A 13556-nucleotide genomic window follows, 5' to 3' on the forward strand; every position below is an offset into this window, starting at 1 on the left:
GAAAGTGTCAAATTAGTATTTGATGATTTCATTAAGATAGTCCTATTTATTGAATACAAAGTATAATTTAAAAGCAGCTTGCACCACTTAATTTTTAAAAATTCTGAGTAATTAAAATAATACATTTTCAGAAGAAGCTTTAAGACTTTTGGCAACTTTCAGATTTAAGCCTAATTTTATAACAGATGCTAAAGAGAAGCCATTGTTTGACACTGCAATTAAGTCCAACTCAAAATGAGTTTTGAATGAATGAATATAAATTCTCATTTACTGAATTTATGACATATGATTTTGACAAAGACAGTATACAAAATAAAACAAAGTTTAAGACAACCATTATGCATTTATTATCTTGAAAGATACGTTCTTCAAGAACACATGCTTTCTGACAACATGTCTTACAGTTTCCCCACTAAGAAATGTTACTCTTGAGAGCACACACGAATATTGGCAAAGCATCTTTGGTAATTATGTAGTTCATAAAAATTAAAAAAAAAAAAAACAAAAAAACAAACAAACAAAAAAAAAAAAAACCACACAACTTAAGATTTTTCTGACACAAGAGGATTTTTCAAAACAACATTAAGAAATATCACCAAAAATACAGTGGTAAAATAATTCTTATGATATTGTACCTGGCCATTTCCCAGCAGAGAAGTGTCTTCTCCCATTAGAAGATATGAGCCATAAAAGAAAACAAAGGCATGAAAGAAGCCCAAGATGGTCCAGTAAAGAAATGGTTTATACCCTAGATGGGCATTTTTACTGATGTCTCTGCAGAAATAAAACAGATTTTGGATTTCAGATTGTCTTTGTATAACCCATCAGCTATTCACATTGCATGACTGCTACTGCTTTGAATAAATATAACTTTCAACTGCACCAAGATACATTTAACAAATGCTGACATATAAAAAAAATACATAAATCATGGGCAAAAAAAGAACTCTGAGCTCTCATGATTTGCCTCTGCTTTACGCAGGGATCACCAATGGCAAGGGTCCCGCTCTAATGGGTCAAATTCAGAATAGCACAAACTAGAATTCTTCTCCCTGGAGGTGGAATTGCAAGAGGAAGAAAAAAGCCACATCTCCTGATACTTGCCCCTTGTTCTGCTTAAAAAAACTTTAGGAAAAGAGAAACATCTAAGACACTTTTTTTAAAAAAAAACAAAACAAAACAAAACATACTTTTTTCTCCAAAAAGCAGTATGCAGTGCAACATGCTACCACTGGGAGGACATCTAATTCTACAGGAAATCACCTCCTCTCTTAGTAAAGCATTTTTTGCGGTGATTCCCCTAAGCACAGTGTCCTAGTTTTTAATTTCTGAGTGACTTTCACCTCCTGCATGTAATGGAGGAGAAGGCTGCCAACCATGTAAGCTGACCAAGTGCTCAGTTCTCTTCCAGTCTTAACATGACTGACATAAAAAGATGCTTCTCTTAAAATACTCATGTTAATTAACTTTTAGGATGAAAACTATGTAGCTGCAGTTCTTCCTCGTCAAGATAGTTACTAAAAATTGCATAAATTACAGATAGAAATACTATAGGAATGCATAACAGCAAGTTCAGACTTCTGCAGGTGCCGCTGTTGTTCTAAATGACAGAATCATAGAATCATTTAGGTTGGAGAAGACCTTCAAGATCATCGAGTCCAACCGTAAACCTAACACTGCCAAGTCCACCACTAAACCATGTCCCTAAGTGCCACATCTACACGTCTTTTAAATACCATTGGGGATGGTGATGTGCTACTGTGACAATACGTGTAAGATATACATACCGATAGAGCACAGGTTTACTCTGTAATACATGCGGATGCACGTGCTGTTCAAAAAGACTGTATATGAGGACAGGCAAGGAAGTGAAACAAATATTGTACAAAGTCAGGTATACACTGTCATAGAGTGTCTGAAAACAGAAACAAAAATTATTTTCAGTCTTGTAAAGAAAAAAGTTGGGTTTATTTATTAAAATTTATTAGCACGCTAATAGCAGCAACAAATCATTAATTACTAGTTAGAAAAAAAGCTATACTCACATAACCACCTAGTAACGTCAAGCTATCAAACATTTCTAACCTGGGTATTTGTTAAGTGTAAAATCTGTGCTGCTCCTGTGTAGTTCTTTCCCATTTTTTTAGTTATTTACCCTGAGCGTTTCATACACGTTCACCAAGATGTAAGGCATCCAATACTTACTTGTTGTGAAAACAAACAGAAGAACTGATATAAAAATTGTGGTGTAATAAAGCACACATTCTGAAAAAAGAGAAGTGAAGGAAATAATAGTTAATCCTCAGTATACGCCTCACAACCCTAAAAGAAACTGCTAACTTTTACAAGCTGGTAAAAATACAAAGGGAGAGCATGAAGTATTTCAGCATTTTACTCGGCAAAGTGAAGCAATATGCTTTGCTCGAGAATGTATTATTTTGTTTGTCCTTTGGGACAATGAACCTGAAAAACGTAAACTTAATTATATGTGCTTGATGAACACGTCTCATTATGGGAGTACAAGTAGTGTTAAAGGAGGAGAAACCCATCCATTTTCCCCTCAGTTTCTTTTTAAGCATTTCATTGCAGAATAGTTTCCACATTTCATTCAAGAAAGCCTGTGCCCTGATCATGTGAGCTTTCTGCATGGGAGCAGACAAAACGGAAACCAAAACCCAGCACCATGCTGTTACCTTTACATGAAAGCAAACAACAGAAGAAGTGGCTTGGTGCCAATGCTAGAATCTCAGATAAATTTCAAGTAAGATAGTGAATTTTGACTTCTTATCAAAACCGATGATCAAGTAAAACACCAAAACAGACATTAGCATTTCAAACACCTCAGCCCAGGATCCAGCTCCCAGGCGTGCCCCCACTCCTCCCTCTAGCATTTTGCTTGAGCTCACCCTGCTGCTCCATGCCCAGACTTCCCCGAGAGGCACCTGGGGAGAGCTCAGTCCCTGGTGCTTGCTTCCCTTGCACTGTTTCACCTCAGGATTTCTTAAGCCAAGGCTGGGACTGTTAAGTTTTCTTGAGGTGAGCCTGCCGGCAAAGAGCGTGCCCCCTCCCCACACACCCTCCCTCAACTACTTCCCGTGCTCCTTTTTCCTTTTAAGAAAGATAAATGGATTTGGTTCATATTAAAATCAATTAACAAAAAAGGTTATACTTTTACATCTTGCTAAAGAATGCATTTAATTTCAAGCTAGTAATACTGCTTTCAGAGAGCACACGCATCTGCCTCTCAGCCTAGGCAAACTCATTGCGGTATTTAAAACCTATGTCTTGGTGGAAGTACTACACAATTTCACAGTTAAACTACTGCATTTGGTTGTAAAACATAAAAAAAAAAAAGCCCAGAAAACATGTTTGAACAGAGATATCTAACCTGTTCCAAGCAAAAATGTTAAATCTGAGAAAAATTTCTTGCTGGGAAAAAGTTACATATTTTTCTGTGAACTTCACTGGCACTCCTTGAAGACTTACCTTATAAAAAAAGTACTGTACAAGGGTTGCTATTCTAATATAGTAAAAGTGCCCATGAACAAAAAGCAACTTGGAGAGGAATTTAAACCGTGCTATTGCATAGTCACTGTTTCTTACAGCTTGTCTTCCTTCCTTGCCCATGATTCCTGTAATATTTGGGAAACAAACCAGAAAACAGGTTAAACGTTATAAAAAATAAAGTTCAAAAAACCCAACAACATGCACCTGAAGCTACAGTTCTGTATTCCTGCATTTCAACATTGTAAAGAATTCAGCAACTTTCGGTTCCAAAAGAAGGCATTATTCCTGACACCTACAACTAAGGGAAACTGCTCGTTTAATACTGATGCAATTAAAGAAAAAAAAAAAAAAAAAAAAGACTATTTCCATAAGCTATACTTAAGAAAAGATTTATGGGAAGACATACAATGCCCAAACCAATCCATCATCAATTATCAATTTACTTAGTATGTTTTACTTCAGAGAGGTTTTTCTTACAGTACTTTCTGGGAATAACGTATGACCTATACTCAACAGCAGAATAAAAGAATGCTGTTCTTACAATAGCAGATTACTTAATCTGATGGGCTGACAATGCTTCTCACTTGTCACAGCTGAACACGAATTCATTTCTAAAACTATTATTAAGATTAGGATAAGCATACACAGAGAACAAAAAGTGCTCTTTTACAGAAGAAAAGCAGCCCAGGATTCCTGAAAAACAGACATTTAAAAGTGCTGGTTGCTTTTGAAAAAAAAAAAAAAAAAAAAAAAAGTCTAAAGGTCGCAGCACCCTCCATGGCAAAGACTTGCTAGTTCTAACCAAGGTACATGTAATGTCTAATATGCTACAAATTACAATAAAAACTCAGATAATTTTTCTTTAATAAGCTTCAGTTAGTTGACAAACTAGCTGTAGAATAAAGCATCATTTGCTATTGGCCTGTAACCTTCTCAAGCAGGCTATACCCATGGTCTTAAAAATCACGGCCACATGATTTACATGCTAAACATTACATTTACCTTTTTAATCACAAAGGGTGACAGATTGAATATCCTGATATACCAACACCTTATGTAAGAACTTCAGCACGTACTATTGTAACAAATACCATCCACCAAAGTCAGTAAAGGAAATACCGAAACGCTATGTGATGGGTACCAATTTAGTTATATGTATGTTTGGTACTCAGTCATATAACACAGCAGAAAAAAAAGTTTAAAGAAGGTCCTGGACAGATAACTGAAAACAATATAAGCAGAGAAAACCACCAAGCTTAGCTGAGAATCAATAACAGTCTCTCAAGAGATATAATGAAAGCCTTCTCCTCAAAGACAAACTAGGCACAAATGACATTTCTACAGTGACACGGACCTGGTGCAAACAGTGGCAGTTCAGCACAAAGAAAGTTTTAAAGGTCAAGTTTACACAGGAACTCAGAGCCTGCCAACGTCTGAAGTTAGAGATATCCACTTCCAACAGCTGAAGCAGAGTACTTCTGAGATTCTGGTTACAGAGAATCTTTGCTGTTCTTAAGGCAGCATTAAGCAGCACCTCTGATTATTGGCAGACTACACGTTAAACCGAAGACTTCTGAAAGCAAACAGCCTTAATTTTTAAACTTCACTAAAACTCCGCTACAACAGGTGACTCAGATTAACACCCTGTCATTCACAGGTGCAAAAACGTTAGAAGTTTATCTGTTTATAACCACTATTCATGATCTAATCCTCTACTAAAATTTGCATCTTATTTGCCTTTATCTTTTCTGGAAGTTACCTATGCCAACATGCGCTTCTTGTATCATGCTCACATCATTAGCACCATCACCGATCGCCAATGTTATAGGCTTCTCTGGAGACGTTTTTAACAGTCGCACAACCTGGGGAAAAAAAAAGGGTAGAATTTTTTCAGATTAGACAGATAGACTATCTACAAACCATGCCGCTAATTCCCAAGTATGTTAGTTAGTCACCTACCTGTAAATATAATTAATATGTTTTATGAATGTGAACGCTTGGGTAAAAAAAAAAAAAAATCTTTGGCATATCACACACGCAAATCCATTGCTCCTTTAGAAAAGCTGCTTGCTCTGGGGCACAAACCTTATTTAAATGTTATGCCTGCCTTGAGCTTATTTTGCTGCTCTTATTTAGATGTTCTTTTACAACTCTTAATTTGGTGCTTTATCATGCAAAACAGTCAAGTAAAAGTTAGAACTGAAAATTTACTCAGGGAGTAATCCAGACTTGATGCCCTTTAGCAGACATGCCCAGATTCTTCACATTTTCAATTAATGGAACTAATCAGTGTAAAAGAGGAACCTGAAAAAACAATGTATTAGCTCAAAGATCCATGCTGTTATTAAGGAAAACAGTTTCTTTTTAAAGCAACTTCATTATCACCAATGGGTATTCTCAGTTGGAAAAGTCACAGAAGAAGATATGACAGAAAGAAGGAAAAAAATTGTTTATATACAAAATCCTCTAAAATCCTCAAAAGAAGAGCAGTGATATCCCGCTCTTCCCAGAAAGGAGACAGACCTTTAATGTAAGTGCCAGCAATATTCTAAAGAGAGAGGAGTTAGTTAGATGAGGTTTTTGGTTAAGGAGAATTAGTAATTCATTAAAGTCCCAGAGAGCTCTAACTAAAGGTAGAAGCATCACTAATTCAGTCGTAAAGGGGCTGCAGAGGTAAAGATGTAAATGCAGATCCAGAAGGCTTTCTAAAAATAAAAAATATTATCTATGAAAAAATACTGCATTTTCCCCCCAAAGTTCCAGAAAACCCAATGTGGAAATATCAACAGAGCAACCACTGCACCAGGTAAAGAGACACAAACAACTGTATTTGAATAATTGAGTTTAGCTGGCAGTGTCAGTGCATTGCTTCAGAGGAGCGGTGACTCGCTTCACCCGAGGAACACAACAGGGCTTAAATACAGTCCACAGATCAGGGAAATCCACCTGATTGTGGGAATACATTCCCTGACTGCAGGTATTGAATATTCAAGTTTAAAGGTTCCCCATTCCTAAGGGGTAATTATTTCAAGTACATTTAGCATTTGATCTTAGTAAGCAGCCTTTAAGAGGTAGCAAGGCTGCAGTGTGTCACCCGGATCCGTCCTCACGAGACACTGAAGACTGTGGTAATTTAGACAGACAAAAATCTACGCAAAAAGGTCAAGACAAATCCTCTGGCAAATTTTAGCAACAACAATCAGCAGCAGCTCTGAATGACTGACATGAAAGATGTTTAAAAAGGTTTCCGAGCCAAAAAATATACAAAAATAAGTAGCGAGACTGCTAACAAGCATTAAAATTAAAGGAAAAGATGCAGGAAATATTAAGCCGAGTTCCAGCTTAACCCTGGAATAAACCTCAAGAAAAGCATGCCTACAGCAGAGAATCAAACGCAAGGCTAGAATGGGCTGCCACACGCCTCCTTCCCGCCCTTCCTTCCCACGCGGTACGGCCGTTCTCTCAGTGATTTATATACTTCAGCGTTTAAAGAGTCACTGCCATCAAAATTAGGTTTTACTGTACTCCATGGCAAAACACAGGAAATAATGGAGATTATCTGCTGAACAGGATAAGAATTAAGGAAAGCATTAATGGCTGCTAGCTGTCAAATTTGGCAGTACAAGACACGTTATAAATCAAGTTAAATGACAAAATAAGAACAAGGATACAACACAGGCAAATAACTACACCTTAAAGAGAGGGGATGGCAAAAACTTCAGCCGAAAGAGTGTACATAAAAGTAGACACATCCAACAAACTGTTTTTCTCATAGCAGTCACGAACAACTTCCTTTTAACATTTTATTGAAACTAATATTATACCAAGTTTTATACAGTTTTACGATGAAGTGATTCTGAAGCCCACATTACAACTCTGGCTGAGTGCTGGAAGCAGGAAGAGTGACCTCAAAACAGGTCACTCACGCGACAGTAAAACAGCCTGCCCTCTTTTGCACGTCTAGTGCCTCTCGTAAGGGATTCCTAGTGCTTTAAGGTAAAAAGATGTCTTTTTTCCTTTTCTTTTTGACAAGGTGCAAAAATAGAGTGGGCACCAGTGCTCTTTCAGAGGTTTAATATTACTGGAGGTTTAATATTTACTGGAAATACAGGCAAAAAGCCTTTAAAGCATACAGATAAGCTAAAAGTGTAATAAATTAAAAAATACTCCAATAGAGGTATATAATTGAATATTAGTAAAAAAAAAAAAGGAAGATAAGCATAAAGTGAAGAAAGAAAATTTCAAAAGGAAAGAATAAATATTATAGCTCTTCAGGAGCTTAGCTTTCTAGAATTAAAAAAAAAAAAAGACAAACCACATAATCTGAATTTGAATTTTATCTGATCTGTATTTGAGTAAAATTAAGTACATGTGAAGGAAAAAGGCTCTTCGAAGAGAGCATTAAGGCAAACCTCCTCTGGAGACTAGGCCTCAGCCTCCCTTCCCTTCTACTTCCTCCTCAAACTTGGGTATTTTTTAGATGTTTAGAGAAGCACTTTTTTTTCCCTACAGCTTCATGAATTTTCAATTTTGCTTCTCTGGTTTTGAGAAGTGAGGGAACAGGCAATGCAAAAGCATGCAGGTGATCAGGATAGCTACTGCCTTACAGGAGGCTCAAGAGGATGAGTAAAGATGAGCCTTTTTCTTGCATGGTGGCAGTATTCTGACTCTCCTCCATCCGCTTGCAAATTTTCACAAATGCACATAGAAACTTCTGAGCAAACTACTCCAGATCAACTTAATTTAACAACGATTCAAAAGTCACACAAAAGGTCAGGCAAACAAGCAAAGCAGTTCCAGAAATCCTCGCCTCCTCAAAGCATGATAAAAATACTTACAAGACAATCCTGATTATATTCTCACTTACCTTTGCTTTCTGAAGGGGTGCCATGCGACAGCACAACACTGCAGAACAGTTTTTGCAAACTTCCATGAACAGTTTCTCATGTTCCCTGAGTGCAAGAGAGAGGCTGGTGCCATCCACAACCAGTCCATGCTGGATAACATGGTCTTCCTTTATTCTATTCAGGGACAAACATGTTGGCTTTGTATTGGTGTGACAGAAAAATTTAAATTTTGTTATGAACTATGCAGTTGCCCATACAACAAACAAAGAATTTAGCTTGCTAGCCAGACTGCTTCTTCAAGCCTCTTATTAATAAATAAATTTCTAAAAAGGCAACTTCATGTGTTTGGCACATACATCAAAGAGATTGTCATAAAATCCGAAAATAAAAGACAACCAAGCTAAGATCATCACCGAGATAACGACATCTCAGGTATTTTTACCTCTTGGCTAGCTGCCTCAGTTGCTCTGCGCACGTACTGTCCGACTTGTGCTGCACAAGCTCAAGGATGTTCATGGTTCTATGAAAGTGTCCACACGATAAACTGACACTAACAGCCGTTTCGTGCTTATCTCCGGTGAGTACCCACACTTTGATACCAGCCAACCTGAGTGCTTCTATAGTTTCTTGGACTTTCTCCTGCAGTCTAGAAACAAGAAAAATCTTAAATAACCAATCAAACACTTTACAAAAAAGAGCTCACACTGTAACTCCATGTTATTCCTGTAACCTCACTGTCATGATGATTTAAGACTGTATTTCCAATGTTACATATATTTTCAGAGAATCATAGTCTGGCAGATGACTTTCTGTTACCAGCAATAAAACGAAGGCCTTGATGAAACAAAAACTGAACTTCAATCCTGCTAAGTGATTAAAAATTTGTAATAAGCATATCTTAATTTAAATTGGGCACCACTGCTGCATTTGAGAAGCTTTAAAACAGTCTACAACAATTACTATCTCTGTGGTAGGTGAAAAGCTTCTAAGTGCTCCATCTGTACGCTCCAGCGTACCATACACCCTCTGACTTAGAGAATACACACTACGCAAGCAGAATGCTTTGTTAAGTAGCTACGTACAGAAGTCTTCCCAAGGAATTGGCCATTACCCTAAATAGTTATGGCAATTATTCCATTTCACGTACACTGAATCTCTCCTGATGAAGTCCACTGTATGTCATTGTTACTAAGCCAAAATCTGTTGGTACAATGCGTGTTTTGAATGCTCCTCAAACCAAAGAGTGGTAAACACACTAAACAAGAATAGCACAGAACTTTTGGTCATGGCGGGAGAGTTTTTCATGGCATACATCATATTTCAGTTATAAATCCTAAACTCGCTATGTTTTTGAGTGTAGTTAGCAGAAACTCCATTGCATACTTGTCTTCTACTCCTGTAGCCCCAAGTAATTCCAGATCCCTTTCTATGAAGTTGAATACATCTGCTAATCTTTCTTCCCGTTGTTGTAAGGCAGTCCTGGCCTCATGAAGGCGTTTGCCAACTTCTTGATACTCCTCAGGTGTGAATCTTCTGTAGGCTACACACAAAGTTCTTAGTCCTTTCTGTGAGAAAATAAAAGACTCCATTCAGAGTAGCCAAGATTCTAACGTAACAAAAAGGTGTTACCTGCAATTTGTTCACTTCAAGTCATAGAATTTGTACTGGAAGAATTTTCTTCTGATCAGCTGGGCAAGCCTATACACTTACCAAAGCAAATTCATCCACATGTATCCTCGTTTTGTCTATTTCTCCACTCTTACTACGAGGAAGAATGGAAGATTCTGCTCCCTTCGTGAATAAAAGCTTTTCCCCTAAAAAGTAAATTAGAACAGACATTAAGAATACACAATATTTAAGAAGTTCTCAGCTGCAGCTTGTGCAACTTCTGATCACTTACCTGAGGGACTCTCTACAATGACACTCATTCGTCTGCGGTTTGGATCAAACTCCAAAACATGAAGCAATTTATACCTGTATTTTGTGTTTTAATAGAAGAGGGAAGGAGAAGAAAACATTTTTAGAAATAAATTTCCAAAGACAATTACTTATAAATATGCTCTTACCCTACAGAGCTTTCCCCGAAGTGTCATTTTTATATAGAAACTCTAAAAGTAGTCTTACCACTGTTGAGCAACAATCACTGTTATTGGTGTTTGTGCAGTTGATTGCTTTTCATCACTTTAAACATATCTAATTCCATTCTATAAGAATAAAAGGTTCTCCTACCAATAGGAATACTTTCCTGAACACTCGCTTTACATCTGGAGATTACAATCAGCTCCTACCTATTCCTTTATCCTTCTATCATTACTTCGCATATAACTTGGAAAACTACATTTTATTTCTAACACTTTTAAACAATCTACACAGTCAAAAAAGAGTGTCTGTTCCCTGATAACTGGACTATTTTTCGTTATGTTACCACTAGTTTAGAAAATTAGACATTTACATTTGAAGTACTGCCTACTAACTGACACAGATAAATGGATAAAAGGTGTTATGACATACCGCAGATGTACAGTTATCAATAATATTTCTACTCATTTTGGGAAAGCTTAACGTATGTAATTAGATTATGCATACGTGAGACTGATTCTGGGGACTTCTAGAGCTGAAAGCACAAACTGTAAGACTTGAATAAGCAATCCAGTTTTCCAACTCTACTACAGTCTCAACCTTTGATACAAACAAAGATACAAACTATTATAATACACACCTACACAGAGTAACTCACACAAAATTCTTGCATCTCAGTTTCAATTGGTAAGGAATAAGATGCAAGCTGTCTTGAAGACATCAAGGGAAAAGCATTAAGAGCAGCACGCTGAGGAAAGGCAAGGATTTCTTACGAACAGAGAGGATTAAGAGGAAAACATTATATTACTCTTCCCTACTGTTCTGTCCTTCAAAAGAAAGAATAAAACCAAATACCTTTCTGGCTTTCCGAGACTTTTTACTTCCATACTGTCACCACTAGTTCCAGTAAATACTACTCCAACCCTAAAAGGAAAAGAATATATACATTTAATCATCACTTTAGACATAATGCCTATTGATTGGGGCAGGGGGGCAGGGGGAGAGAAAAGAGAGAGGGACTCTTACACCCCATTACTGCTCTCTGTTTCCCAAGAAAATGAAGAATGCCCACTTTCTACGATGTTTTAATAGCAACATACTCTCTCCATTATAATTTCTCAGGGATTTCCATGAATATTTTAAATCATCGCTTTGTAATATGCCTAGGTTTTTGTGTATTTTATTTTTGTATGTTTTCATAGTAAACAGAGTGCTAGGCCCTGGGCTTTACAATCTTTCTGTGCCGTTTTTAAGGTTGCTTTTACCACAAATTGCCTGCCCTAGTAGGCAATTTCTACATTAGATAGTTTTGGCGGTACAACTCACCGGCTTGCAGCTTCAACTAAAGCTTTCTCATCTGGTGAAGAAGCATAATACTCCAATGGGGATGCTATTCCATTGGCGTGCCAAGGACCATCAGCACCATCTGTTTGATCTGCATTGATTTGCACTGTATGACAAAGACAAACTGCTTTCAAGAAGAGTTCTTCCTCTTTCATCTATAAGAAAGAAAAAACTTTACTTGTAACATTTACATATCAACCCAGTTTTGAACATACTTAATAAAAAAATGTTTTTACTTAAAAATCTGCCAAGTATTCCATGTTAAATAATCGCATCTCAACATGTTTAATAAATATTATTTGCTCAGTAACACTTAATAGCTTCAAACTATTCAGAAATTCTGATTTTTTAAAAAAATGCTAATCCTAGAAGTTTATTTCTCTGAAACAAAACACTTTCTATTTAGGATGCCTAATGGGGGAAGAAAAAAAAAAGTCTTACCAAACTATGCCTATTTCCATCTGGAGAATCTTCAGAAAACCCCTCTGGAGTTAGTTTACCATTGACCTCTTGGTACTTTATGCCATTAATGGAGCACTCCCGAAACTGCATCTCATTTTCAGTTAATGTACCAGTTTTGTCTGTAAACACATACTCTACCTTTTGTAAAATAAAACAAAAAACAGACTTGGAGTTGCAATGTATTTGTTGGGGGGGGGGGGGGAAATCTCAACTCACACTCTCCACTACACATCTTTCTTTGATCATGTAAAATTTTTAATTTCTGCCATCAGATATTTATACCTTATTTTTAAACTAATCGGAAATCAAAGCGCAACCAACAAAAAGTCTGCAGTAATGAATTTTAATATTAACAAAGAAGTAGAAAATAGAAAGTAAAACAAAAACAAAAAAAAGAAAAAAAGAAGAAACAGCACATTTTTTACTCTACCTGTCCCAATTCCTCATTGAGATCTGAAGTATTTACTTGTGCTCTCTGGTTTGTTTCTTCGTGATAGAGGTCAAGATCCCAGCCAATAAAAAAAGATCCAAGGAATTTCTGCATCTCAACAGTCACATAAAGTGAAATGGGTATGATAAAATTGTAAAGTACCAGAAAAGCAAGAAAATCTGAAATAAATCTCAGAATCTACAAGACAAAAAGAGAAAACGTAAAGATTACTGCAGTGATCAGGTGAAACATGGTTACTTAATTAGGTTTCCATATGCATGAAAAATGACAAATTGACAGAGCCGGAGGAGACCAAGTCCCACGTACACGAGCGAGACAACACACACATCGACGATGCAGGCATTTCCAAGTTGCCCCAGTAACGCGCCTTCAGACTGATGCAAAAAGACTGCCGTAAGCTATGACTGGATGTTTCAATTCTCAAGTTCGTTAATTTTTGTCCTTTCTACTGAATCTGTCAGGAGGGCTGCCAATTAATATTAACTGTCATTGTGATTCTGTTTTCAAACAGGTCTCTTGAAAGAGTTGGGTCTGAAAAAACTAACATGTTCCCCATTCCATCAAACAGCATCATTCATAGCTTTTCTAAGGAACCATAAACGGTGAAGGCAAACAACTGATATTCCGCGTTGTTAGAGGAATACTGCAAGTAGTCCGTGTTGCTTTAGGACAGCAGAGTGACAAGAGGGTTCCTTTCTCCTGGCATTCCCCAGCGACATGGGTGATCCAGACTACACGACAAGAACGAGACCGTGTGGGTTTCGATGGCACAGGCTTCTTTTGCGCCTCTTCAAATCACTGTACTTGACGCATACATTTCAGGTAAACAGCTATGTAATGGGACAGAAATTTCTCTTTGTGAGGTG

General features: G+C 37.1%; 1 protein-coding gene across 4 annotated transcripts in view; it reads right to left on the reverse strand.

Annotated features, from left to right (window-relative positions):
- Positions 1-13556, reverse strand: part of ATP11B (ATPase phospholipid transporting 11B (putative)) — a 67355-nt gene that overhangs the window by 22149 nt on the left and 31650 nt on the right. For all 4 annotated transcript variants that reach the window (XM_082319685.1, XM_082319687.1, XM_082319684.1 and 1 more), the window contains 14 exons: positions 12670-12867; positions 12219-12377; positions 11760-11932; positions 11289-11357; positions 10255-10328; positions 10065-10168; positions 9738-9919; positions 8797-9000; positions 8375-8528; positions 5267-5369; positions 3487-3632; positions 2206-2265; positions 1788-1915; positions 636-774 (listed from right to left, as the gene is read on the reverse strand). In XM_082319685.1, coding sequence (XP_082175811.1) covers positions 636-774; positions 1788-1915; positions 2206-2265; positions 3487-3632; positions 5267-5369; positions 8375-8528; positions 8797-9000; positions 9738-9919; positions 10065-10168; positions 10255-10328; positions 11289-11357; positions 11760-11932; positions 12219-12377; positions 12670-12867 — 1893 coding nt within the window. The remainder of the gene's footprint in view (positions 1-635; positions 775-1787; positions 1916-2205; positions 2266-3486; positions 3633-5266; positions 5370-8374; positions 8529-8796; positions 9001-9737; positions 9920-10064; positions 10169-10254; positions 10329-11288; positions 11358-11759; positions 11933-12218; positions 12378-12669; positions 12868-13556) is intronic.

Source organism: Platalea leucorodia, assembly GCF_965183815.1.
Source record: "Platalea leucorodia genome assembly, chromosome: 8".
Classification (NCBI taxonomy): domain Eukaryota; kingdom Metazoa; phylum Chordata; class Aves; order Pelecaniformes; family Threskiornithidae; genus Platalea; species Platalea leucorodia.